Here is a 24,245-nt window from a genome sequence, read left to right as displayed (position 1 = left end):
AAGCATTCTCGGTTTAATGTGAGTTTCTTTCTCAAAAGGGGGGCAGTAAAAATAAAGCACACGCAATTTTCTACACCACGATCCCTTACTCACTTAAAAATGGAAATTGATTTTGAAAAAAGTAGTAAGAACTTTGGAAGACATTACTCATTTATTAAGGATAGAATATGCTATTTGAACATTTCTACTAATGTGGTAAACTTATTTACCAAGGATTCCTTAAGATAATCACCTTTACCATTACCAAGATGGATAACTCAAATGAGACATAAAATCATTGTTTCCCCAATGTAAACTTAGTAAGAGCATGTGGCTGTCAGTAGATGAATTGTCCAACAGTCAAGGACTAAAAAGTAGACTTCAAATACTGTAACTATGATAAACTAATACATTTACAAAATTCTTTTTTTTAAATATTTATTTATTTATTTATACAAGAACCGGGGTATAGGCCAGATGTGTGGGAGAGTGAGAGAATTCACCAGAGACAGAGCGGGGAACAGGCAGGCTGACGAAATACACTGCTGAGAGGAGCAGTGGGCGAGACAGGAGAGATCTGCCGTGCCATGTGGGACCCTTGCTGGCCGGCCAGGATCAAACCCGCACTGCAAAGGTTGCAGACAGCTTCACAGTGCTATGCTCAACTGCCTGCACCACCAGGGGAGGCCCTACAAAATTCTTGTTGTTATTGGAATAATCAGATTGAAATTCCACCACATTCCACTTATTTTTGAGTTCTGAATATCTTTCTGTAGCTGAATCATACAATGATTTAGGACAACCATAATTTTTATAAGATACACTACAATTATCACTTTTTTCAGCAAGGATTAAAAAAGGCTTACCTCACTCTTCTCTGAGGAAACACTATGGGGATGGAGAGAATGGAATGATATATCCAAAATACTTAAAAGATGAAAATGGCCAGAATATACTATCCTGCAATGTTCTCCCTGAGATATGAGGAAGAAATAAAGGTCTTCTCAGAAAAACAGAAGCTGAAGAAATTTGTAAACACTGGAACTCCTCAGTGAAAGAAACTATCACTAAAACAAAAAGACAGCCTTTTGAATGGGAGAAAATATATACACAGCATATATTCAACTAAGAGCTGATATCCAAGATCTATAAAGAACTCACACAACTTAACAAAAAGGAAAGAAATAACCCAATCAAAACAAGTGCAAAAGAGTCCAACAGACACTTCTCCAAAGAAGACACGCAGAAAGCCAACAGGTACAGGGAAAAAATGTTCACTGTCATTTACTGTCAGGAAAATGCAACTCAAAACCACAAGGAGATTCCATCTGACACCTATGACAGTGGTCCAAATCAAAATGACCAGAAGTAAGTCATTTTGAGAATGACATATGGAGAAAAAGAAACCTTCACACACTGTTGGTGGGAATAAAGACTGGTCTGGTCCCTATGGAAAACAGCATGAAGATTTCTCAAACTACTAAAAACGGATCTATCGTATGACCCAGCCATTCCACTCCTAGTTATCTACTCAAAGAATTGTAAAAACACCAATTCAAGGGATATATGCACTCCTATGTTCACAATAGCCACGTTATGAAAACAACCCACATGCACAAAGACAGGTGAATGGACTAGTAAGATGTGGTATATTATACACAGTGGGATACTACTCAGCTGTAAAAAAACAAAAAGCTTGCCATTGCAACAACATTGATGGACATGGAGGGATTATGAAAGAGAAAGATGAATACCAGAGGGTGTCGCTTATATGTGGAGGTCAGAGAAACAAATAGAGAGATAAAGTCAAACCAGTAACAAACCCCAGAAATCAGACTATAGAAATGAGTCTACCAGGGGGGAGGGAGAGAGGGGCGAGCAAAGTGTGAAGAGAGGATAATGGACTATAATGAAGGAATATGGGTGTGTCTTAGTGATGGGTGTAGTGTTCTAACAACCCCTAAATGGGATGGTCCTATACCTCCAAATTATAGAAAATGTTGTAAACCAATGTTACCTCACAAGTAAATTATGTATGAAGTAAAAATACTGGAAACTAATCCAGAAGTAGCAACTGAATACACAGAATCACAAAACAACTGTAAAGGATATATCCTTTTTTTAGTTCAAGGCTCTTTCCATTACATGATACTATGATTATATTTGTTTATTTCCAAATACAGAGTAACTATCCCTTAAAGCCCTGCTAGCCCATAGTTGAAGTAGGACCTATAAAAGGAGCTTCTTGAGGTAAAGGTTTAGTAGCACTTCTAAGAAGCTGGCATCCTGCAATTTGGGAATACCTAATCACAGAAAGCTCACTATTAGTAAAATATAGCCTTATCAAAGGTTTCAACAGATTCTTTCAAGGTTTCTGCAATCTCTTGAGAAACCAATAAAAGGGCAATGTTTTGATTACTTAAAATACAGTACTCAAAGATAACTTGGAAACTAAAGGACTGCAATAATAAGTGGTTATTTCTATTAACATACAAAAGCTTTTTAGCTCTGTCTTTAATATTTCACAACACAGTTATTAATTCACAGAATAAAATGTATAGATAAGAGGCTAATATGGGAGGAAAATGTACATAGAGATATAGAGAGAAAACTCAGGATTAAACTTAAAAACATACTCTAGATTTAAATAAGATTATTAGTGATCAGATATTGAAATGAGATGAAATTGTAAATCCTGATAATGTATGAACTTAGTTTTGCTAACACATCTTATTTTTCTAACATTTTATAATATCTATGTGCAGATAAGCTAATTATAATTATGAAGTATATATAAACTTTTCAGCAACCAATTATAAAATGACGGCATCCTTAACCATCTACTCAAAATGCAATGAGCCCACAAATAAAGAAAAAAATGCTATTATAAAGTCAAAGGTGTACTTCAAGATGCCATGTGCTCACCAAACTCAGCTTAGGAACATGGCCCAATGAGATATATGAACAGCTATTTCTTGACCACTTTTGACGATCTGACCATTGTCATAAGAGAAAGAAAGCCAACAAGGGATGGGGGAAGAAAGATTTCTCTTCCAATTTGGTTTGGAAATATATTTTACATAACCCTTAACCTGAACTGGAGAAATATGGCTGTGTGTTATCTTCAGAATTAAAAAGAAAAATCCTCTATATTGACGGAGGTATACATGAAAAGTCTCTGAAAATTCACTGTATCTTCTAGAGTCTGTCAATCCTGGCTTACAGTTACTTGATTTGGGTTTTACCTGTATCTGAAAGGTGACAAGTCTTACACAGAAGATCTAATTTTCGGTTCCACACACATAGATCATTCCCACCAGACAGCCAAACGTCCAGTCTCTGAAGAACAGTTAAAACCTGCAAAATTCACATAAAATGTCTATCAGTTTAGAAATTTAAGCAGTCATTGGCTTTAAAATATGTACACAATTTCTTTGCTACCTTTCTTCCTTCAAGAATTTAAGCTTAATTCTCCTTCCCTTGAATGTGTATTCTATTAATCAAGTAACTTCTAACAAATAAATGTGGCAGAAAGGATGGTATGACTTATAAAACTAAGTAATAAAAGACATGGCAGCTTCCTCCTTGCTCTCTATTGGATCACTTACTGTAGCAGGGAAATACCCAGCAACCATACAGAGAAAGATCCATATAAACAGAAGTAAAGCCTCTGGACAAAACACAGCAATAACTTGCCAAGAATATCAAGCTCCTAGAAATTTCCAACTCCAGTGAGGTCTTCAGATAACAGTGACCTCATAAGAGACACTAAGCCAAAACCACCCAGCTAAGCTGGCTCTCTATTTCTGACCACAAGTACTATGAGATAATATTTACTGTTGTGAACGACTAAGTTTTGAGGTAATTTGTTTCTCAGTAATAGATAATACACAGGGCTTAAATTAAGATGTTTTTCAAAATATACTAAAAATATGGCTTTTACCAAGTCTTAATAAATGTCTGTTGTGACCATTAATACTTCCTAATTCTTGACTGACTGAAGTTAGTGTTTCAAGAACTATAGAAGTCCTCTAAGAGTACTTTAAAGTCTATACCTTTAATAGTACTATTTACACCCATCAGTTCTGAATGAGTACAAAGGCAAGAGAAAAGAATTTTAAAAAGAAGAAAAAATTCTGTAATGTTGCATGGGCTGAGAGTGGGGTTGCTTTTTAGACTGCTGTAATAAAAAGGATTCAAAATAGGACCTCACAAAAGGTCCTACTCTGTCTAATCTGTAAATCTGTAAAATCCGTGCTTTATTCCTTCTTATTGTCAAATGGTATTTCACTGTTTGGATATACCACTTATCGGCTATCCATTTATCAGTTGATAGACATTTCAGTTATTTCCACTTTGGGGTTGTTATAAACAATGCTGTTATGAACATTCATATACATGTTTTTGCATGTACATACATTTTCCCTTCTCATGAGAATACTTAGGAGTAAGATAGATAGATCAAATACAAGTCTGTTTAACATTTTGATAAACTGACAAGCTGTTCTCAATGGTGAGTGTAACATTTTGCCTTCTCATCAACAATGCATGAGAACTCTAATGTCTCCATCTCCTTTATCAACACTTGTTATTGTGCATGTGCTAGATATCAGCCATCTAGCATACGTGAAATAGTTATGTTACAGTTTTTGACTTGCATTTTTCTAATGATTAATAATTTTGAGCTTTTTCTCATGTGTTTATTGGCTATTTGCGTATCTTCTTTGGAGAAATCTTTTAAATTCTGTCTACTTTTAATGGGGCTATTACTATCTTTTAAATTGAGTTTTAAGGGTTCTTTGTGTATAATGATACAAGCTCCTTATCAGACAAACGATTTACATATACTTTCTCCCATCCTGTGGGTTATCTGTTCACCTTCTTAATGGTGTCCCTTGAAGAATAAATCTTTTCATTTTGATGAAGTTCAACTTATCATTTTTTTTCTTTTGTTGCTATGCTTTCAATATCCTATCTAAGATCCCTACCCCAATGGTCACAAAGATATACTCCTCTATTTCTTCTAAAAGTTTTATAATTTCAAGCTCTTATATTTGTCTTTGATCCATTTTGAATTAATTTTTGGATAAGGATGAGATTGGAATCCAATTTCATTACCTTGTACTTTGATATCCAGTTGAACCCAACAATTATCTATTGATGCAACTATTTTTAATTTGATTGAAGGATCTTGGTACTTTGTACTTTGATATCCAGCTGAACCCAACAATTATCTATTGATACAACTTTTTTTAATTTGATTGAAGGATCTTGGTACCCCTGTCAAAAGTCAACTGACCATATATGTGAGGTTTTATTTCTGGACTCTCAATTCTATTTATCTGTCTATCCTCATGTACTACCACACTGTCTTGCTTACAGAGCTTTGTAGTAAATTTTGAAACTGAAGCATGAGTCTAACAACTTTTTCTTTTCAAGATTGCTCTGGCTTTTCTGGGGTCTCCTGAACTTCTACATGAATTTTAGGATCAGCTTTTCAACTTCTAAAAAAAAAATTTGCTAGGATTTTGCTAGAGATTATGTCCTTAAGTCCAATCAGTAGTGTTGCAATCTTAATATTAAATCTGATCCACGAATATGGGAAGGTAGAATGTTTTAGAAGGTAAAATGTTACGTCTTTTCATTTATTTCATTTTCCTTTAGTTTCAACAATATGTGGTAGTTTAGGTATATAAAAGAATTATATTTTCCCTTTAAATTTATTCTAAGTATTTTATTCTTTGGGGTGCTATTATAAATGGAATTCTAAAATTTCATTTTTGGAATGTTCACTGCTAGTGTATAGAAATACAATTAATTTTTCAATACTGACATTGCATCTTGAAGCCTTGCTAAATCATTATCATTTCTAATAGTATGGATTTTGAATTTTCTGTATCAATACCATTTGTGAATAGTTTTATTTCTTCCTAATATCAATACCTTTTATTTAATTTTTATCACATAATCGCCCTGGGTCCAGTACAATATTGAATAGGAACACCAAAAACAGATATCCTGATCTGGTTCTTGATTTAAGAGAATAGTATTCCATCAGTTTTTCATCATTAATGTGACATTAGCTGTGGGGTTTCATAGATGCTCCTTATTAAGTTGAGGAAGTTCTCATCTAATTCCTAGTTTGTTAAGTATTTTTATCAGTAGAGAGTACGGGAGTCTGACAAATGCTTTCTCTACATCTATTGACATGATTCATAGGCTTTTGTCTTTTATTCTTACTACGGCATATTAGATTTTTTTTTTTAGATGTTGAACTAAGCTCCTATTCCTGGGATAAATATCTCTTACTCATGGTATATAATCCATTTTATATATTGGTAGATTTGGCGTGGTAGTATTTTGTTGAGGTTTACATGGCTTTTGTTACTTATTAGCATTTTGCATACTACACATTCTTCTGAAATACTATTTTTAGCATATGTCTATTATAACTACTTTCCTATAAGGTATTTAGTATACTGCCAGTCATCCACTTACAAAATATATTTGTAATATACATTTCTGTTCATAAATCTCTGCCTAAGTTTTCATCCAATTATTTCTATTAAACAGATCTAGAAATAGAATCACTAGGTTAATTAGTGTAATCATTATTTTGATTCATTCATAATGCCTAACTGCCTTCCAAGAGAATGCCATTCAACAGCAATATGCCAATTTCACAATCTCTTTGCTAATGTCAATCCTTACAAAACTTTACTAGTACAAAAAATAAATACCAGTATTCCCTGATTTCTTAGGAATCTCAATTTCTTTGATAAATTATCTGTTCAACAAAAATGAACCACTTAAGTAAATGTAGATGCACTTTTAACAATTACCTATCTGATTAACATTATATTAAAACATATTTATAAAGTACTTTCATCACACTGGAGTAAGATACTTTTTATTGACCAGTTAGGTGACTATATAACTGGTCACCCAGGGAATTTCCCACAAATACACGATTTTTTTCCTCCTTTCCTGTTCCTTCAACTCATGTTTTCATATGAAACCTAGTGCCCTCAAGTTAGTTTTTCAGATAACAAGAGTATTATTTCAGTAACTTAAAAGGGGCATCCTTTTATAACAGATTTTAATCAAATCAATATTTAATGACTTCTTCAAAGACAGTCCATTGTTGAATTGAATACAAGCATATAGTAAATAGCATTTCTCAGAAACTTTATTAAATTTATAATTAGAATAGTAAAGTAGCATTAGGTGGCTGTTAGCGATGCTTTTAGGAAAAAAGTGAGGTATCTCGACTAATGGCACACAGCAATTTTCTTTACATTTAAAAAGGGTTAGCTCCCATATAGAAATTGGTTGTCTTTAAGTAAATGAGGAAACATCTCATTTTACTGGATCTTTCCCCCAATTCGCTCACATTATTTAAAAACAGTGGAACCTTCTGAGAACATTTAAGGTAATTTCCTCTATAGGAATTAGAGTAACTAAGTCTTATCCAAGATAGTTTCCCAACATGAAGCAGAGTTTCTATTATGTAATAAAATCCAGTTAATATGTTTTGTATAATGAATGAACCAAATACCAGACAAATAGACACAAAAGATTCTGACTTGGAACTAAGTAATTGATAAGTCTTATCTTTATGATCTTTTAGAAGGAAGAGGTTGACCGTGACTATGTCACAGTCATTCTGAAAGTAATACATTTTCCTAAAATTACCTAACTCAATGCATACGAGGTATGTTTTACTTTATCTTGCAATAGAGATGCACTCCTTACTCATAATTTCAAATTCAATATTCTGGCACTTAATAGATATGGTCCCCAAAATACAGCCCTAGTAGAGACCTAGTGGAGGAAATAACTATAGAACTAATTTTACCTAATTTATTAAAGAATTTCTTCTGAGATAAAAGGATTATCATACAAATCTGTTTTAAGATTTTACCTTTACAGTGGACTGGAAGGATGACACTTGCTGAACTTGTCTACCAGTATCACAATCCCATATCTAAATTTATGTTAAGAAAAAATTTCTAAACAATTATAAAATCTTAATTATGGATAACTTTTGCTATAATTAAATCATAAATAGTACACATTTAGGTACAACATCTTTAAATAAAGCATAGACTATGGAGTGGTTATACTACTATAAATATTAATTCATACATACAGTTAGTCAACTTAGCATAGCAGGTGTTAGCATAGTCAACTTGGCATATAATCTAAAATACACTTGAGGTAAATTTTACTATTAAACTATTCCACAATGCCAGCAGAATGCATAATCTGAACAATGAATCCGTATAGATATTACGCATTGCACTGTTTAAATTTTAAGATTTAGTCTCCAAAATAATTCACCATAATCTAACAAATATTGAAATTCAAGTGTTCTTACTGAAAATAATCACATTAATATTTACTGCAAGCTGCCTCAATGTGCATGGCATGATTTATTACTGTTATCCTGAGATAACATACTGCTACTACGTGTATATATGTATTGCCACTACCTGTATATATGTTTAAAATATAGGACCTCTCATAAAATGTCCACAGTTAGTCTGATGCAAGGAACATGATTTTCAAACATTTTATATCATTTCAGAGTGGGGAGCAGAACAGAATACTGAAACAGTATTTTTATGTGCACATTCTCCCATTTCTTCCATTTTATCTAACTTGATATAAAAGTAACTCTGAAAGAACAGTTTGAGTCATAGGGTTTTAATGAGTAAGCATTAACCTGCTTTTTCCAATCTAATACTTTTCAAATACTTAATAAAGAAATGTTTTATGAAAGCTGAAACAAAATCATTTTTGCTAAAACAGGAATTTACCAACAGGCCTCAAGAAGCTAAAGACTTCTGAGCCCTCAGGTTACTATTGCTATTTCACTTTCTTCCAGATATAAGGAATACATTACAAGGATACAATAACTGTTCTATCAGCAGAGGCTGTCAAGATTAGTTGGTTTTTTTCTTCACAAGCTTCCAAGGAAGGAAATGTAATGATAGCTGTTATCTTTTGAGTGTGTCCACTGAGTTCCAAAAGTTTTTCTCCTGTCTGAAATACCAATAAAAATGTTAATAAACTCATAACTAACCATTTAGTATTCTTAAATGACAATGCTAAGAGGAATACTATGCAGAAAATGCATACATGCCATTCAAAATTACTCACAATTTGTAATTTAAATTTATAATTTTTAAAAAAAATTTTTTAAAGGTTGGGTTTTGTTTCTTTCTTTTATTTTTTAAGATTTATTTATTTATACAAGAACCAGGGTGCAGGCCAGATGCACAGCAGGGTGAGATGATTCACCAGAGACAGAGCGGGGAACAGAACAGGCAGACTGATGAAACACACTGCTGAGGGGAGCAGCGGGCAAGACAGGAGAGGTCTGCTGCACCATGTGGGATTCTCGCTGGCTGGCCGGGATTGAACCCAGGCTAGAGAGGCTGCGAATAGCTTCACAGTGCGGCACTCAACTGCCTCTGCCACCAGGGAGGCCCTTTAAATTTATAATTAATTTATAATTTAACTTAAAGCAGTCAAACAGAATCTAAACAGGTACGAAAAGAGTAGCCATAAATAGGGCCTCCCCGCTGTCACAGCAGTTGAGCGCTGGGTTGCGAAGCTGCCCACAGCCTCTGCAGCGCCAGTTTGATCCCCGGCTGCTCCCCGGCCACCAGAGGAGGGTCCCACATGGTGCGCAGACCTCTCCTGACGCCCACTGCTCCCCTCAGCAGTGTACTTCAGTCTGCCTGCCCTGCTTCCCGCTCTGGCTCTGGTGAATTCTCTCACCCTCCCGCACTTCTGACTGTACCCAGTGCTTGTATAAATAAATAAAAATAAATCTTAAAAAAAAATAGTCTAAAAAAAAAAAAAGAGTCGCCATAAATAATTTCAATTATTTTCTTATAGAAAATAGTGTTTAGCATACTCCTACATGAAATTTAGAGAACTATTCTTTCTATATGGGTTTAAGGACATAATTGTGTAAATTAAGTATAAAAAATAAGTAACTTAATCTGCAGGAAAAAAGCAGCGAGTCTTTATTATTCAAATATTTGTTATCTAAGTCTCTAGTCATAAGCTACAGACGGAGATAATATATACAATTACATATATACATATTTTATATGTGTGTAAATATATATAAAATCCCTACTCATGAAGTCTCTACTCATACACCAACATTTATTCCCACTCATCCAGTGTCTACATCCATCAGTCTCTCATTGATTGCCCAAGTAATAAAACACAAAGATACAAAGTAAGTATAACATAAATTACAAATATTTTGAAGTTGCAGGATTTCAAGAGTAAACTCATGGCTAACAAACTGCTTTAACTATAGGCAAAACCACTGAAAACTAAGAATCTGTGACAGACCAGCTAACAATCCAAATAAATGCTTCAAAAGAGAATAATACGAATATCAAAGGATCAGGAAAAGAAGCCCTGAAGAAACTATACAGTCATGTTTTTACTACACAATCTACACAGATCATACACACCTGGGCATTCCACACAACTACAATTCCATCATCTCCAGCAGATGCAAATCTGGTTAGAGGAAAAAAGGAAAAAATATTAATGATGACATTTAATTGCTAAAATTACTAGGAATTATCAGATCTTATTAGTGGTGTTTTGACTTAATACTATTAACACAGATTAAGTTCATTAAGCCAATTTAACGAATATTTATGGAATACCTGCTATGTACTGTGCTAGGTACTGAGCTATGAAGACAAGATTATTAATAGTTACAATGAATAAACTGCTAGAAAAAAGGGAGATCCATATATTGTCTTTAATTTGTATATGATTAAACACTACCTTAAAAGTAACAAAATCAAGCTGAGAAACAGCATCACCTGTAGGAAGTGATATTTCTGGAGTGGAACAAGATTTCATATCCTTAGATATATTCATTATGTCTGTATTTTTCCTATAAAGAAACTCTATAGTTTAAAGCCAAGGCCTGTCCCTTAGTTCTCTCGGCTCTTGGATTTTTGCATGACTACACCATGCTCTTGATTTGGAAGGTTTGGGACTTGAGGGAGAGTTTTTATTTTGTTTTTTAATGAAAATGCCTGAAAAAATGCAAAGAAGGAAGTTTTTTCATGGCATAAAAAAGATGAACTCTCTTTTTAGCTCCCATTCACTATATATAAATGGGTAACTGTCTATATTTTTTAGAGTAGCAAAAACTAAGCCACAAACACTGTCAAGAAAAATAAATTGTCACACGATATTGATAGCGACTGCATTATAAAAAGATCAAAAAAGCTCCATTTTCAAACAGTGTCCCAACACACTGATATGCACAATCACATTATAAGTATGACATGTAATTTATTAATGTGGTACACAAGTTTGTAAATAATTTATTAATCAGTGATTCAGTTGTTCCCATATCACTTTCATTCATTTGAATTCAGGCTTACTTTTATGAGTAAGAGAAAAAGAAGTAGTATTATGGAGAGCCAGCTGTGAATTATACACCTAACAGGCCCCTTATAGTTAACAATCATTAATAAATGATACACTACTAGCAAGTACAATATTTAGAAAACTAACTCCTATTTCATGATTGTAAGTGGGTTCACAAAATCTGGGTATGCCTTAAATGTTTTCATTAAGACAAACATTGTTAGTCATATACCTATCCTTGGGGTTAAAATTGTGAACTAATATAACAGACATGGAAATTACTTAAGTTTAACACATACTGTGTTCTAAAGAATTTCCCCCATATGAGACCAATAAATCTCACTATTTCACTCATATAACACTTTAACACACCAAATGGAATTTCAAATTTCCCATACTCAGTTTCAAAGTCTCATACTTAACTACTGTTTTCACAGACTGACAAATCCTTTTCTCATTCCAAAACCCTTTGATTAGTTCCCTACTGTGGAGCTAAGAGATTATGCAGGAGATAATCAAATACAGTCTAACAAAGTCTATTACTAATTTTTTACTATGGAACTAATTATCTTTTTAATGGAAAGGCCCTTTAAAACTTCTTAGGTAACTAGGAACCACACAACGAGTTATCTTAAAATACATGCCTTAATATTTATTCTTTTTTTTCCTAATATTTATTCTTATTTCAAAATGTAATAAAGAGTTAGAGATTAAGAAAATGATTTTTAAATTAAAAACATAATTTCTTGCTACCTACCTAAAGAACACAAAATCACTAATTCGAATGCATTCCTGAGTTCACTGCAGCATTATTTACAACAGCCAGATTGTGGAGACAATCTTAAGTGCCAATCACAGAGGAGTAAAATAAGATGATGTGGTGTGCATACATGATGGAATACTATTTGGCTATAAAAAAGTCAACTCTTGCCATTTGAGACAAGATAGGTAGAAGTAAATGGGATTATGCTAAGCAAAATACATCTGAAGGAGAAAAACAATACTGGATGACTTCACTCTTATGTGGACTATAGAGAAACAAAGCAAAGGAACTGACAAAACTAAACCAAAACGCACCCAAGAAATATGCCTGCGGAATTGAAGCCAGTAGGAGGAAAAGGAGGTAGAGTGAGAACAAAGTATGGAGGGGGCCCAATGGTCTATGAGAAGAACTATGGATGCTTTGATGATGGGTGTGGCATAGTGATGTATATCTGAGGAGCTATGAACCTAGTCCTCTAAATGATATGTATTATAAGCCAGTTGCCGCAGTTTAAAGATATTAAATAAAACCACCTCTTTAAGATAATTCTTGGGCCTCCCCGGTGGCACAGTGGTTGAGCGCTGGGTTGCAAAGCTGCCCGCAGCCTCTGTGGCGCCGGTTCGATCCCCGGCTGCTCCCAGGCCACCAGAGGAGGGTCCCACATGGCGCGCAGACCTCTCCTGCCGCCTGCTGCTCCCCTCAGCAGTGTACTTCGGTCCTTCTGCCTGCTCTGCTCCCCGCTCTGGCTCTGGTGCATTCTCTCACCCTCCCGCGCTTCTGACTGTACCCAGTGCTTGTATAAAAAAAAAAAAAAAAGATAATTCTTAAAAAAGAGAAAGAAAATAAAGAATACTCTTAGCTCTTTGGGAAAAAAATGTATACTCAGTGAAAGCTAAAAATACATATATAATTTCTTATGCTGAACTATATATATTTTCTGAATCAGAATACTCAACAATTCCTGGAGTTTCAAAAATAGTTACTGGAAGTAAATCTTTAATAGCTTTTATTCTGGGTCTATTGATTTCTTTTTAGTTGTATAGTGATGGTGGGGAGCGCAGGACTCAAGGCCTCAAGTTTTCTTTGGTATAAAACATCAATTTCTATTGATTCTTGAAACTCTTATAATTGCTTTTCTCCCTGTAGATGACAGCGGGTTTAAAATACATATTTTTTTTAATCCTGATTTTTAACTTCTCATTGTTTTATCATGTCTGAATCTCATGAGTTCACAATAAGAAATTACTGAACTGAGTTTAGAAATGAGATATGGTACATTTCACCTCAAATTTTAATTTAATCAGTTGTGGACAAAAGTTAAATCTAAACAATCTCAATAGTAATGCATGAACTCACAAGTCAATTTCTTACTGCTCAAAGATCAATTACCTAGTTGGTGGATTATTCAGGCCTTTCAATTTCCTTACATATTCTATTGCTGCCTTTATTTTGGTCATTTCAATATCATTACCACTTCTAAAGAGTAAACATGGAAGTTTAAAACATAAATCAATGTAACTTTTATTACATGTTACTTAACTCTCATAAAATAATAAAGGTTTGGGAGATCACTTACAATTACTCATACTACTAGGATGGATCAAAAGGTACTAGCTGCACAGTATCATTTAACTAAATCAGTTTATCTTAGCCAATCAAGCACATACTCCAGCCATCTCCAGATCAGGAGTGAAAATTCAACCTCAAAGTTCTTTTTTTTTAAAGATAGATTTATTTATTTATTTATTTATTCATTCATTCATTCATTCATTCATTCATTCATACAAGCACTGGGTACAGTCAGAGGTGCGGGAGGGTGAGAGAATTCACCAGAGCCAGAGCAGCGGGCGGCAGGAGAGGTTTGCACGCCATGTGGGACCCTCGCCCGGCAGCCGGGGATCGAACCAGTGCTGCAGAGGCTGCGGGCACCTTTGCAACCCAGCGCTCAACCGCTGCGCCACCAGGGAGGTCCCAACCTCAGAATTCTTAATAGTAGGTTAATTGCTGAAAAGAAACAATGATCTATAAAAAAGGAATCATTAAAACATCAGTAAGGTTTAAGCTATTCAATGGAAGGAAGAATACTGACATATTGCCACAAAATTTATACAGTAATCTTTAAAACACTTTAAATTAACAGAACCCAAAGATTTGTATCTAATGATAAGATGTTAGGGGAAATGTTTCTGTACTTATTAGCACAAACTTATTTCAAGCTCAGTTAGGGAAAAGCCAAGACTGAAAAGATATGCCAAGATCAATGACATGTGATTCTTGCCTCAAGATCTTAAAATTTAATGACTTAGAAACATTCTTTTTCATTATATCTATGATATCTGCATTTGCAAGATATTCTATATTGTTTCATGAACTAGTTAAGGAAAAATTCTGCCAATCATTATTAAAAGATGCCATCAATTATACAATGTATCCAAACTTTAGATCAACAAAATACAGTGATTTCCATATTGATTTATCTTTATAATAAATGGTACTTTCTGGTATAATATGGCACTTTCTGGACCAACAAATCTCTACGTCTGAATGAATAAACAAACAAGTGAATAAGCAAGTAAGTATTACAAGGGCTCTGTGGAACAGGTTAATAGTTTTGATTTAACCTCACTTTTCCTTTTATCCTTAGTAATGTATTAATACAGTTATAACAAAAGCAGAAATTTGAAAAATTTACAGCCCAGAATCCCACTATATACAAAAATGACTTTCAGTTTTTCAATGTCCATCCTATTCTTATACCTGTCGTTCAAGTTTTCTTAACTTGAAACCAAGTCATTAAAAACACTCTTTGAGACTACACAAATGACTAAGTGAAAATTATATGCATGAAAAAAGTTTAACAAGGAGAGTCATGGCTAATGAATACCTGTAGGAGAGTTACAATGTTCCAGCCTCTCCTTCCCTAATCATGAGAACCATTTTTTTTTAAGCTTTATTTATTTATATAAGAACCAGGGTATAGGCCAGATGTGCGGGAGGTTGAGAAAATTCACCAGAGACAGAGCGGGAAACAGAACAGGCAGACTGACTGAAATACACTGTGGAGGGGAGCAGCGGGCGAGTCAGGAGAGGTCTGCAGCGCCATGTGGGATCCTCCACAGCTGGCGGGGATAGAACTGGCACTGCAGAGGCTGTGGAGAGCTTCACAGCGCATGTTTATTATCACTGATCCCAAAATACAGTTTGTATAGGGAAAACAATATACTGAATTTGCCCCTTTATTTACCAATTTTCAAAATAATTAGTTCCCTAACATTGCCAAAGGTAGAGACTCAAGTACAATCATGAACTCATGAACTGAAGCATGTGACACTGCAGGTACTAACTATACCCACGCTAAAATTGTTAATGATTTTTTACATTTTAAAGATGCTCAAAAAATTAATTTTCTAATGCCTAGTAAAGATACTGTATAACTGAGAAGGCCCGATTTTACCTAGAAATTGGTTACTAAGGTGACAGAATTTGAAATTCTGTTATGCACTTGCTGTCCCTGATACAAAATTTGATTATATGCTGCTACATGAAACAGCAATTACCTTTCCACTTACTCCTCTTAGATTTTAAAACAGCTTAGCAACAAACAAAACTCAGCTACATTTTCAAATGAGTCAAATGAGCAAAATTAGAATAAGAAAAAAGAAGAAAGGGTAGCATATGGTAGCTGACACTGCCAATTCTTCCTTCACATGATTTGTAAGTCTATACAAAACCAACAAAAATTAAACTAATTCACCATGGAAAGTGATTTAGGAGTCTGGCAAAATAGGGAGTTTTCTTGCAATAGGTTTATTTTAATAAAATCTGTCGTAATAAAATCAAGATGTCTACATTCAGTGTGACTGGATGGAGGCACTAAGCAAACTGCTTAGTGCCTTTGTATAATTAGTACCGTAGCTCCAGAACTCATGATAGAAAGAATTTCTTGTACCCTTTGCCAGATACAAGTGCCTCGATACCTGTGAAAACTATATTAATTTTTTCAAATGAGAGAACCACTAACCATTAACTTTTAACATAAAGCCTCTTCAAAAGCTTCAAAAGGCATAGCCTCAATGAGTTCATTCATACAATTTAAAAATAAAATAGACCAATGTACAATGATGGAAGTTGTGGGAGATACAAAAACACCTCCAGATACCCTCTGAAAAGGGGGCTGCTGTGAGGAATGTGGTTATCTGTCTACCTCCAACTGTAGGCTTTAGGGTTTACTTCAGCTTTGAAGACAAAGTCATACTATCTTACCTGGCTCCCAGCCACTAGTACTGAAGTAAAGTAGCACAAGCTGTGGGCACATTCTTAAAAGACACTCAGCCAATAAATAAGCAAGACAGGGTACAAAGCCCTAGTTATTTCCATGCAACACAGTCTGCAGGAGGCTCCTCCCTCCAGACCTCGCCAGTGGTCTACGGACACTGTCAGATCTGCATCATAATCTGCTGTAGCTCCCCTAGTGCAATCCTGCTCCCTACCTTTTCCATTCACTGGTGTTTTTCTCGCATAAGCCTTTTGTATATTTAACTCCATTTTATTGTCTGTTACCCAGGGAACCCAGGTATCAGAAAGATTTAAATCATCTTGACTGATTTCTACTGTTAATGAGATAATGTATTCCTGGTTTATGCTATTTTCTTAAAGGTGTAATATACTGTTTGTATTTGAAAATTATCTTACCATACTGCTGAGTTTGTTTACTTTCCAGTGAACATACAGCTCCAAGAGCCATCAAGGGACATACTGTATTCTCCAGTCTGGTATTTCATGGGTCACCTGATTCTTTTCCAGTCATGATCACTATCCTACATAACCTTGTCTGTTTCCTCAAGGAGCAAGGAATGATCAAATGAGTAACAGAGAAAACTATTCTTAAAATGTGTTATGAACTCAGTTTAGTTTAATGTGTCAAATGCTAGAGTATTAAATGCAATTTTAGCACAGTCCATTTTTTGGAAGACTCTTGCTGAGGCTTAGCCTTCTTTAGTGATCTCCCAATCAATATGACCCTCACTTCATGTTCAAAAAATACAAAAGAAGAAAAGAAAAGGCAGCTGTCTGTTAGGTGATACAGGATTTATTTGGTATCTTCAAAAAGCAATCTGAGAAAATTTTCCACTCACTGATTTTAGTTGAGCCACCAAGAAAACAAGAAAATCCTTCTGCAAAATTCTCAATAAAATGATATTATCCAAAGACCTGAAGCATGAAACCTGGATTACAACAGACAAAAAACAAACAAACAAACAAAAAAACCCAGAATGTAATGTCTACAAAAACTAAATGAAAACAAAAACTATAATATTTACTTTAAAACTAGATGGATATTTCTGTAATTCTATAATGCATAAACAATGTACATCTGCAAAGGTAATTCTGAACTTAAACTACTAAGAATGAAATGTAGAGCTGTTAATTCTACTTATAATAAATATAATCATACAGGTTGTAGATTTTTTAATGTCTTTTTACCAAAAATAATTCATTTAGTTCTTATTTTTAGTACACTACAGAATTAAACATTTTAAAACAAAACACAGATTGAAAGTTTTACATGTCTATGACTGAAAAACTTCATAGCTAATTACATGTACAATTTGATATAGTAATGAGTACAAAGAATTAAATGTGATTAAGGTAGTAATATCTTCACTTTATTGCAGAAGCCAAAAGGTAGTTTTTTCCATCTATTATAGACATTTAGATTCACTTTAGTAAATAGTAAACATGGCTAAAAATTATTTTACCTCTATATACATTTGCAATGGGACTTAGTTGCTTCTTCCATCAAGAGATAGAGCTCATATATCTATCCACTCACTAATTTCATGCCAGCTCCCAACTTGTTTTGGTCAATGAAAACAGCAGCAAACATCATTCAGAGAATTGAAAAGTGCTCTTATATAGGGACTTGTCCTTTTGTTGCCATAAGAATTCCACAGTCAATAATGTGAGAAAGCACATGGAGAAGACCCCGAAATAGCACCACTGTGAAATAGCAAGACTCAATCTACCTATTGATCTACCTACTGATGCATAAGTGAACCTAATCAAGACCAGCTAATCCTGCAGAGACAAAAAGACCCACCCATCTAAACTCTTCCAAATTGCCATCCTGCAAAATGGTGAGGTAAATAATGATTGTTTTAAACCACCAAATTCAGGGTGCTATCTGACAGAGCAATAAATAAATGTTTACAGAATATTTACTGTATCACCAAACCACTGTGGAAGTATTTCTCAGCATTTGTACAATGATCACTATTCTACAAGATGTTCCTTTCTGCAGATGATTCTTCTTTGTAATAAGAATAGACAAGAGGCCATTTCAGAAGACAAAGCAATGAACATGGGATCTTAACAGTTAATCTACAAAATACTTAAAGATCGACCCCACCCCCCAACCTGAAAGTATTCTACAATTCTTTCATTTAACTTTCTTAGACAAAATGATTTAGGGATTCTTTGGGGCCCAAATATTAGTGATTATGTTCTAAGAACCTATTTGGTTTTTTTTTTTTTTAATAGAGGCATGTTTAATTAATTAATTTATTTGTTTGTTTGTTTGCTTATACATGCACTGGGTACAGTCAGAAGCGCGGGAGGGTGAGAGAATTCACCAGAGCCAGAGCGGGGAGCAGAGCAGGCAGAAGGACCGAAGTACACTGCTGAGGGGAGCAGCGGGTGGCAGGAGAGGTCTGCGCGCCATGTGGGACCCTCCTCTGGTGGCCGGGGAGCAGCTGGGGATCGAACCAGTGCCGCAGAGGCCGCAGGCAGCTTCGCAACCCAGCGCTCAACCGCTGCGCCACCGGGGAGGCCCTGGTTTTTTTTTTTTTTAACCTACCTTGTAACTCACTTCAGTAAAGTGTTATATATTACATATTACATAAAACTTTACCTGCCCGGAATCCTACCTTTCCAGAGATGTTTAGTTTCAAAGATATGATCATTAAAATAAATGTCTCTAGAAAGAATGATTGTTACCAAAATTGCTCAAAATTACTATATAGATTAACATGCTATGATTTGATCAATTCACATCACAATAGAAAATAGTGGTGATAGGCTAATCTTTTCAAAAAGTAGTGGAGTATGGTGTTACGTATAATAATTTGGTTGGAATGTGTCTTGGATTCTGCAAGAGATCCTGGCCCTTAGACTTCATCTGAGTTTACGCTAAGATAATTCATGGTAGGCCCCAGGCAGTTTCAGGATGGGGGCTGGCCATGAGGGAAAGAAAAATCATGTTTTTTATTAGAGTGTTGGGGTATTGAGCCTCACCTCCCAACCAAGAAAAACTGGAAACTGGGTTCAACCATGTGGCAAATTAGTCAAACAATCATGCCCACGTAATGAAACCCCAATAAAAACTCTAGACACCAGAGCTCAAGTAAACTTCCCTTTTGGTGATACTACAGATATGCTGAAAGGATAATAAATACATCCTGAAGAAACAAAAGCTTTGCATTCAGACACTCCTAATTCTTGTTCCAAGCATCTCTTCATTTAGTTGGTCCTGACTTACCATTTATGATCAAACTGTAATCATAAGTGCTTTCCTGAGTTCCGTCAATCATTCTAGCAAATTATCAAACTGAGGTGGTAGCGGGAATTTGTAGCTAGTCATAGTGTGGACAGCCCTGGAACTCTGATGGTTGCAGCTGGTGAGTGAGGTGAGGGGAATATTGTGAAGTCTGACCTAACTCCTGGTAGTTAGCCTCAGAATTGCACTGCACATGTGAAAAGCAACTAAATACCAAAGACGTAAGTCGTTGGGGGGGGGAGGGGATTTACAGAAAAGAGGGGGGAAAATAAGAGTAGACAGGTTTATATATATATCAGAAGTGATTACCAGAATTAAGAATAAATCATACTTGCAGTCACCCATGAAGTCAAAAATGAAGGGGGGGGGGGAGCAAAAGCAAAAGAGAAAATTAGAGATAAAAATGAAAGAATTGGTAGGAACATCAGAAATGGGATTAAGGAGGTAGGAGGAAATGCAGTATTTACACAATAGTCTGGGGAGTCATTCATTCACTCAAAAACTATTCATGAAATACCTACTATAGTAGGCACTGGGCAGGTAATAAGGCTACTATGGTGACTATGAAAAACACAGCCCCACTCTCATGAAGCTTACATTCCAGAGCGGAAAACAAATATTATATAGGTAATAGCAAAATTGTTACTGTGACATGTTACAAAGGGTAGGTATACAGCTGAAGAGGGCTTAATAAACAAATATACAGGATGGTCATAAGTCCTAAAACTTATACACCATTATCTTTATTTACAAATGTAGTAAATACAATACTAAACATGCTAGCAAGGAAGTACAGAATACTGCCAATTAAAAGGGTGTCATTAATAACAAAAAAATCAGATAAAATACTTACCTTACCCAAAATAGCACACTCCTGGTATGTACCTGATGTTTAAACATTTACCATATTTGTTCTCAAATTTAGGTTCACCTTAATACAACCCCCACAAAAATTTTAAAGTCATACATTTCCTCTAAACCAACAGGAATATTTCTGAGAACCCAGAAAACCAAACCAAAAAACCTCACACAAGAATAACCATCAAATCACCAGATATGATTCCCTGATCTGGGCAAAAAGACATCAGATATGGATTTCATCAAGATGTAGAGTTCAATTCTGTTACATACTACTAATGAGCAGTTTTGAAATTTTTAGAGTAAGTTTGAAGTTTTTTTTTTTTTAAGATTTACTTTTTTTACTTATTTATGCATATAAGAACGGGAGCACAGGCCAAAGGTGTGGGGGGTAAGAAGATTCACCAGACACAGTGGGGAGCAGAACAGGCGGATCCACTGAAATGCATCGCTGAGGGGAGCAGTGGGCGAGACAGGAGAGGTCTGCTGGATCATGTGGGTTAGCTCCCTGGCTGGGGATCGAACTCATGCTGCAATGACTACTGACAGCTTGATAGTGCTGAGACTTGACCCACTGAGCCACCAATGAGTTGTTTTTAATATAAAATACCCTAAAACTTTTCAAAAGTCAATTGGACAACTAGAGTTTCTTACCTGTAGTCATCTAACTGCACCAAAAATCGTACAATATCATGATGCGCTTTCAGCACAATCAGTTCAGTATAGGGGTTCTGCGTTTGTTCTTCACCTATTGTCTGTAAAGGAGATTTCTTGTATGGGAGAGGCAGAGAGGGCAAAAGAGAAAAAGAAGTAAAATACTTGATGATAAAAGACCATACAGGCATAAAATTGCATGGTATACTTTAAACAATACACAATTTTAAAAGCTGTTACCATATTCTAATACTGCATATTATTTACCCTAAAATCAACTAACGATTTAACAAAAAATTCTCTTACCAAAAATTCACACCATAAATTTTACCCAAAAAGTGAATTTTATTTTATGGAAATTATATCTCAATAAACCTGAGCTAAAAAATGATTGGGCAACCCAACTCAATATTTTAGAATGGATTTTTTCAATAAATATTCGGTAGAAACGAAACTACTACAGATCAAACTGGTAAAACATAATACAGACTAAAACAGTGCCTACTGTTTAGGCCTTCAATACATATTTGCTGAATGAGTAAAAGAAGCAATGAAATCATTTAGAATTAAGGAAATCAATGTATTCAGCTTTGGACAACAATACCGACAAAGATAACTGCTAACACTTAACAGAATACCACAGACACTGTGCAAAGCAAATGATACAGAACTCACACAGTTCTGCCCCCTGGTACGAATTCAAGATAAAACCTTTGTTCTTAACCTCTGAACTGCAGTTTCTCAAACAACAATATTGATGTTCTGACACCAGATAATTACTTGTTGTTGAGGGTTACCCCCTGTGCTGTAAATGTTTAGCAGCACTTTGGCTTCTACAAACTAGATGCCAAGTCATGACAATTAAAAATGTTTCCAGATATTACCAAATGTACCCTGAAAGGGGTACATGCATTTGAGCTGAGAAACACTGCTTAAAGTGTAAATCTGGATATTAAGTTCTTATATAATTAGGGGAAATCATTAGTTCTGATAATGTACAGATTCATGTTAATTACACAATTGAATTTAAATGAAGTGTATAAAATGAATGTTTTCCAAAAAATCACCCCAAAAGAGCAACATTTTAATTATCCCATCTCCCTTCTAGCATTGATTGTGATGAGAAAAGGAACAGTGAATAGTTTGAGCACTCTATACCACTTCCCTCAACTGAAAGTTTCTGCCAGGCATAGCAGAAAAAATCAAATTCTATGATTAATCAAATAATCGGATTTAAACTGTCATTTAAAACATATATATGGACTACTGAATTTTCCAGTATTCCATAATCTTTTGGGTTTCAGTCTATCTAAAATAAGACTAATCTGAAATAGGAAATGCATTATTAAAAAAGATCATATGCCTTAACTGCAAAAATATAAGGAAGTTACAACTGAGAAGTGAGGTTCCTTACCCATAACCCAAATTTTTTTTAAGTACTTCTAAGAGAAAAAAGAATTGGATACAAACTCTATTCTTGCGTAGCATATGAAGTAAATTCCAGATCTCAACACTTTAAAGTACTGAAATGATTTATTTGCAAATAAATGTAAATCTTATTAGTCTATTCAATTAGGCCTAGGAAGAAAGTGTGACTATGCAAACTCAAAATAGCAGTTAATTAGAAACTCATTTTCTTGACTTTGAAGCAAATTATTATTTTAAAAATAACCATAACCTTTCCTGTTCTTGGATAAATAATCTAATTTTATACTCCCCCAAGAAGCATCAGTTGATGCTGGGAAGAGACACCAATTTAAACAAGCCAAAAAAGCGGGAAGTTGCAGTCACTACTTGCTCGTTTCTCTTAAGTGGGATACTTTCTGAAAGTGAAAGAAGGCTGGCTTCGGTAGCCACAAGACTAGCTGCGTGTCCTTGAGCTCATCCTTGAACCGCTTCGAGCACAATTTCTTCACCTCTTTGAGCCGGGTATTTACCTCTCCCGGTCTTGGGACACCGGGCAAAGTGTGGCCCCAGAAAGAAGCCCTGCCCCCACTCCCGCCCGACCCCGCCCTCGCCGGCTGCAGCAGGCCCCGCCTTGCCCGGGTCCCAGGGTCAGGTTCAGACGAAAGCCTCTGCCCTGGCAAGCTCGGCCCCTGCCCGGCCAGGCTGGGTCCACCTGGGGGTTTACCTCCGCCAGTCCCTGGGGTTCTCGGCCTCCCCCGATGAGCCATCGCAACATCCGGGCAGCGGCAGCGGCTCCCAAGCCCAGGCCTCAATCAGCCGGACTCCGCCGAGCTCGGCTCCTCCAACCTCCCGGGTAAAGCGCAATGGAGTCACTAATACTTGCCGCCCCAGGTTTTCCCACAGAACGGAGCAGTACAAAACAGAGCCCAATGGGGAGGGGAAGATTTTTGTCCCCCAAAAGTTCCCGTAGCCAGCCGCAGCGGGCTTGCTTTGCCGCCAGGGAAGCAGCCGCCGAAAACCAGGGCTGCGGCGCGGATGCACAGGCGCGCGCAACACCTAATATGCACGCGCGGAGGCGGTGCCGGGCTGGCGCGCGGAGCTGGGGGCTCGAGCGGCCCCTGGTGGAGGACGCGCGTAGCGCCGCCGCCCAGCGAACAGCGCCTACCAAGGGTCCCAGTTTTGCCCTGGGGTAGTTTCTGCACCCTTCTCAGGGTTTCCTAAGGACTAGGAGTAAGAGGTGTAGCTCAGCCTTGCGCATCCAGTAGACTACGTGCTGTGCTAATTAAGACTTTAACGTAAATCCCCATAGTAACCCTACAGTTTCCATTTTATAAAGAAACTGTTGGGGGGTTTTTTTGAAGATTTTTTAATTTATTTATCTATACAAGCACTGGTACAGTCAGAAGAGCGGGAGGGTGAGAGACTTCACCAGAGCCAGAGTGGGAAGCAGAACAGGCAGACTGGCGAAGTACACTGCTGAGGGGAGCAGCCGGCGCAGCAGGAGAGGTCTGCGCGCCATGTGGGACCCTCCCCGGCATCCTGGGATCAAACCGGCGCTGCAGAGGCTGCGGGCAGCTTCGAAGCCCAGCGCTCAACCGCTGC

The 24,245-nt window shown here is 36.1% G+C and overlaps 1 protein-coding gene across 1 annotated transcript in view; it reads right to left on the bottom strand.

Annotated features, from left to right (window-relative positions):
* Positions 1-23,418, bottom strand: part of WDR41 (WD repeat domain 41) — a gene marked incomplete at both ends in the record, with an annotated part of 39,267 nt that extends 15,849 nt beyond the window's left edge. The window contains 6 exons of the mRNA XM_084233268.1: positions 3,225-3,336; positions 7,904-7,966; positions 8,896-9,027; positions 10,485-10,533; positions 21,237-21,352; positions 23,368-23,418. Of these exons, the coding sequence (XP_084089394.1) occupies positions 3,225-3,336; positions 7,904-7,966; positions 8,896-9,027; positions 10,485-10,533; positions 21,237-21,352; positions 23,368-23,418 (523 nt within the window). The remainder of the gene's footprint in view (positions 1-3,224; positions 3,337-7,903; positions 7,967-8,895; positions 9,028-10,484; positions 10,534-21,236; positions 21,353-23,367) is intronic.
* Between the last annotated feature and the right edge of the window lie 827 nt (positions 23,419-24,245).

Source organism: Talpa europaea, assembly GCF_964194135.1.
Source record: "Talpa europaea genome assembly, chromosome: 5".
NCBI lineage: Eukaryota > Metazoa > Chordata > Mammalia > Eulipotyphla > Talpidae > Talpa > Talpa europaea.
The sequence above is the reverse complement of the archived record's forward strand: the minus strand, read 5'-3'. Positions and strand labels throughout refer to the sequence as shown.